The sequence below is a fragment of the Limanda limanda genome, chromosome 5 (genome assembly GCF_963576545.1).
Source record: "Limanda limanda chromosome 5, fLimLim1.1, whole genome shotgun sequence".
NCBI lineage: Eukaryota > Metazoa > Chordata > Actinopteri > Pleuronectiformes > Pleuronectidae > Limanda > Limanda limanda.
Window position 1 is genome coordinate 1,429,063 of NC_083640.1, and position 4,653 is coordinate 1,433,715.

Here is a 4,653-nt window from a genome sequence, read left to right on the forward strand (position 1 = left end):
ACACACACACACACACACACACACACACACACACACACACACACACACACACTTCCTAGTTGTCTCGAGCTTTTTTTTGCTACTTAAAAGGAAACATGTATCTTTACTCAAGCTTCCGGTGTGACGGACCAATCACAGGCCTGCTCCTCCTCAGCTGAAATCCGTCATTTGTGAAGAGACGTTTTTGGACGGATGTCTTCAGCAGCCAATCAGGACGCAGACTGGCGGCTCCACACGAGGCTGCAGGCTCACCTGGACCAATGGGGAGAGGGCTGAGCTGAACGTTACCTTATATGGTCAACCAACGTGAACCCGCGAGCAGTTAAAACGTGTTGGTTCCTCTCGTGCCTGCGCATTGACGAGCACAGCTGGAGCAGAGGAACAGCGCCAGACTTCACCTGCACACCAACACTCACCTGCACAGGTAAGAAGCTGCCGCTGCCTTGCTCATCTGCACACACACATCACACCAGCACACTGATACTAATCCAGCACCCATGTTTTAAAGATCTACACTCATAATCCACACTTTTTTTCTAGGGTCTTATTTTAATCTGTATCCTTCCACAGTTATTTCCTTGTTTATCTAAACCTATTTGGCAATAAACTGAGTCTCCAGCTGGTGAACTGTAAATGTGAAAAGGAGAGGAAAAGATTCTCATTCTCAGTGCGTCAGAGGTTTGTTCACGTAAAGAGTTAATGTGGCAAACTGGTTGAGCTTCCTGTTTCCTGAAGTCGTTACTTCCTCATTGAGCTGAAACTGTTTCTCACATGAGAGACTTAAAAAGCAGAAGCTCTGTAATGGAAAATCCAGTTTTTTAAAACTTATTTAGTTTATATATTGTAATTTAGAGTTTCTCAATGTGTCTCCTGTCATTCAACTTAATAGAGCTGCCTGACAATATATCAACTTAATAATAAGTTTTTTTTTTTTTTGTTTTTTTTTTAAGTTCTTCAGAAAGAGCAAGAAAAAAAGACACAAATTCCAATTTGAAAAACCGCTCTGATGAAATTCCAGGTCAACGAACATGTTTCATCACGTCGAGTTTAGTTCTGACTGAACTGGTTTTTGAAAGTGAAGCAACAGCCGTGTGGACTGGAGCGGCCACGCCCGGCGCTCCCTGTCACTGAGCTGCAGGACTCCAGTGAAGAAACCCGTTGAAACTATGATCTCTCTATTCTTCACTGTAAATGAGTCGGAGCTGAGGCACCAACACGGGAGCATCTGCTTATTTAGTCCAACCTTGTGTTTTACATTTCAAGTTGATAAAACATCTGCTTAAAGTAGTTCAGCTTCAATTTTTAAATAACTTTCTTTTATATAGTTTCATATTTATACAACAGCTTGCAAACAATGAAGCTCTTCTTGACGAATTGAAAATGAGGAATTGAATACAAGTAAATTGTAAAAGGGAAGAATCCTCTCAGCCGGGGCCCGAACAGGAAGCTGACGCCCTGAGGTCACACGCCGACACAAGTGGCATCGAGATCAGAGAAGTTCTGAGCTTCAAGTCCAGAACTAATCTTAAATCATTAAATCTTCAAATCAACAGTAAAATACATTTCTAATAACAAAGCAGCAGTAATAACCACAGAGCATGAACCTGAAGGAAATGAAGTTTAACAGTGGAAGATGTTTGGCAGGTTGTAGATTATTATACTCGGGTTGAAAATTTGTTTTTATCGGAGAAATGACCAACCCCTTTATTCTGGACTTTTCAGAAATGGATGACGAAATCGCTGCCCTCGTTGTTGACAACGGCTCCGGCATGTGCAAGGCCGGCTTCGCTGGGGACGACGCCCCCCGCGCTGTGTTCCCGTCCATCGTCGGCCGCCCCAGACACCAGGTAACGAACTCCACCTGACGCCACCTTGTGTCCTAGAGGATGAAACCGTCACTGCAGGCTAAAGCTTTGTGTGTGTGCAGGGCGTGATGGTGGGAATGGGACAGAAGGACAGCTACGTGGGAGACGAGGCTCAGAGCAAGAGAGGCATCCTGACCCTGAAGTATCCCATCGAGCACGGCATCGTCACCAACTGGGACGACATGGAGAAGGTGACGTTTGTGTGGATGTGAGGTTGATGGAGAAGTGCAACAGAGAGCTGGTGAGCTCGATGGTTTGTGGTGCGTCCTCTGACCGTCTGTCCTGTCCTGCAGATCTGGCATCACACCTTCTACAACGAGCTCCGTGTTGCTCCTGAGGAGCATCCAGTCCTGCTGACCGAGGCTCCGCTCAACCCCAAGGCCAACAGGGAGAAGATGACTCAGGTGAGTTGTGAGCGAGCGCTCCACACGTTACACTCCTCGCTTGGTTCCACATCACAGACCAGTTCAGTACAAGACATTTACATCAAGTTTCCAGACTCCTCTGCACCACAGACACTTATTTGTATGTTGCTAAATGTTACAACCATGACGTCTGTCTTCAACACGTCACTGGACTCTGGGACATTTCAATACGAAGACACAACAAATCCTTAAGAGCTTGAAGCTGTTTGGAGTCGTGCAGGTTGCACCTCGTTTACACCACTTGATTTTGAGCCCAGTTTTTCAACTGGCTGATTAAAGCCTCAGATCGGAGCCCAAGCGACGACGGCTCAGGTTCGATAAACGAACCCTCAACATCCCAACGTGTGAAAAGGAGGAAACTGAGCCACAGAGTTTGCGTGTGGTCGTTTTGTTCTAACTCTTCAATATGTCTTTGTTCCAGATCATGTTCGAGACCTTCAACTGTCCGGCCATGTATGTGGCCATCCAGGCCGTCCTGTCCCTGTACGCCTCCGGTCGTACCACAGGTGAGAACACGACCCCCGAGACTCTCAAAGCTGTTAGATCTTAGCACGAGTCACAAGAGACTTCACATAGATTTAGTCCCTGCTCTGCCTCTAGTGGCCGATAGTGGAACTGCAGCAGAGTATATTACATGTAGAACCCTGCAGGTCCCGAGGTCAGAAGGTTCTCTTTCTGAGTGGCTGTGTTCTGGTCTTCCAGGTATCGTGATGGACTCTGGTGACGGTGTCAGCCACACTGTTCCCATCTACGAGGGCTACGCTCTGCCTCACGCCATCCTCCGTCTGGACCTGGCTGGCCGAGATCTGACCGACTACCTGATGAAGATCCTCACCGAGCGAGGCTACAGCTTCACCACCACCGGTAGGAAACTTGTCACTTCTGATGTCTGCAGCTATTAAATGTCTTGAAATCTTTTTCTGTGTTCAGAATATTTGTCTTTCTAACTCTCATGTTTCCTGATTGAACTCCAGCCGAGCGTGAGATTGTGCGTGACATCAAGGAGAAGCTCAGCTACGTGGCTCTGGACTTTGAGCAGGAGATGCAGACAGCAGCCAGCTCCTCCACCCTGGAGAAGAGCTACGAGCTTCCTGACGGACAGGTCATCACCATCGGCAACGAGAGGTTCCGCTGCCCGGAGGCGCTCTTCCAGCCGTCCTTCCTCGGTTTGTGAAAACACACTTTTCTGACGGGCGTCATCTTATCATCCTGGTGCTAGTGGTACGTGCTGCAAGTTAAAGTTCCACTGAAACCTAAACCGTGTCTGTGTTCAGGAATGGAGTCGTCCGGCATCCACGAGACAACTTACAACAGCATCATGAAGTGCGACGTGGACATCCGTAAGGACCTGTACGCCAACACTGTGCTGTCCGGTGGCACCACCATGTTCCCCGGCATCGCTGACCGCATGCAGAAGGAGATCACCGCCCTGGCCCCTCCCACCATGAAAATCAAGGTACGCAGTTTGGGCGTTCACGCAGATCTTTTGTTTCAACCAATCACAGGACACATGAATTCTAACTGAAGTAAACAATAAAACATGTTTAGCTCATATTCACAACTCACAATTTCCTCGCAGATATTAACGATCTGTACAAGACCTCTTGTCCTTAACTCTCTGCTGGAGGGACGACACACTGACCTTTTGTTCCCTCCTCACCTTCAGATCATCGCTCCTCCAGAGAGGAAGTACTCGGTCTGGATCGGTGGCTCCATCCTGGCCTCCCTCTCCACCTTCCAGCAGATGTGGATCAGCAAGCAGGAGTACGACGAGTCCGGCCCCAGCATCGTCCACCGCAAGTGCTTCTAGAAGAAGAAAGCAAAGACGGAGAGCGTAGAGCTGCACGTCGTCGTTCATCCACCAGGAAACATCTCTGGCGAATCTTTGAATGAACTTAAGATGTGAGACGCCACATGCAAGAGAACTCCAGTGACTGTTTTAATGTTTGAGATAATGTAACTGTTCTTCTGCTGCTGCCCATGTTCGGTCATGTCTGTAGTGTCTTGTGAGCTCGAGCAGGCCGGACACATTCTGGTGCTTTGAGAAACAAATGACCTGATCTGTGCGGTGGTAGAACTTTTTGATTATTCAACTTAAAATGTATTGGAACGAACAAAGGCAAAACTATTAAAAAATAAATAAAATGAAAGACTGAGTGAGTGGTCTAAAATCAAACATGCACGCACACACACGAGAAATACAACACAAACTGAACATGTGATATGAGGAGGGAGGATTCTCTCCCAGGTCCGGGTGAGGAAGAGATCCTCAGCATCCTTCCACAGTGTGGAGGCTGCAGCCCACTAGAATCCCTCTGATGGCCCCAGGGGCCTGGATGAAAGCTGGGGACGAGTGAAGGGTC

At 47.8% G+C, this 4,653-nt stretch overlaps 1 protein-coding gene across 1 annotated transcript; it reads left to right on the plus strand.

Annotated features, from left to right (window-relative positions):
• Window positions 1–335: 335 nt before the first annotated feature.
• Window positions 336–4,440, plus strand: LOC133001851 (actin, non-muscle 6.2). Its single transcript, XM_061071556.1, has 9 exons — window positions 336–424; window positions 1,723–1,847; window positions 1,928–2,056; window positions 2,159–2,269; window positions 2,712–2,796; window positions 2,993–3,154; window positions 3,265–3,456; window positions 3,565–3,746; window positions 3,957–4,440. Exons 2-9 carry the CDS (start codon window positions 1,725–1,727, stop codon window positions 4,098–4,100), a joined length of 1,128 nt encoding a protein of 375 aa, XP_060927539.1. The 5' UTR covers window positions 336–424; window positions 1,723–1,724; the 3' UTR covers window positions 4,101–4,440.
• Window positions 4,441–4,653: the final 213 nt, after the last annotated feature.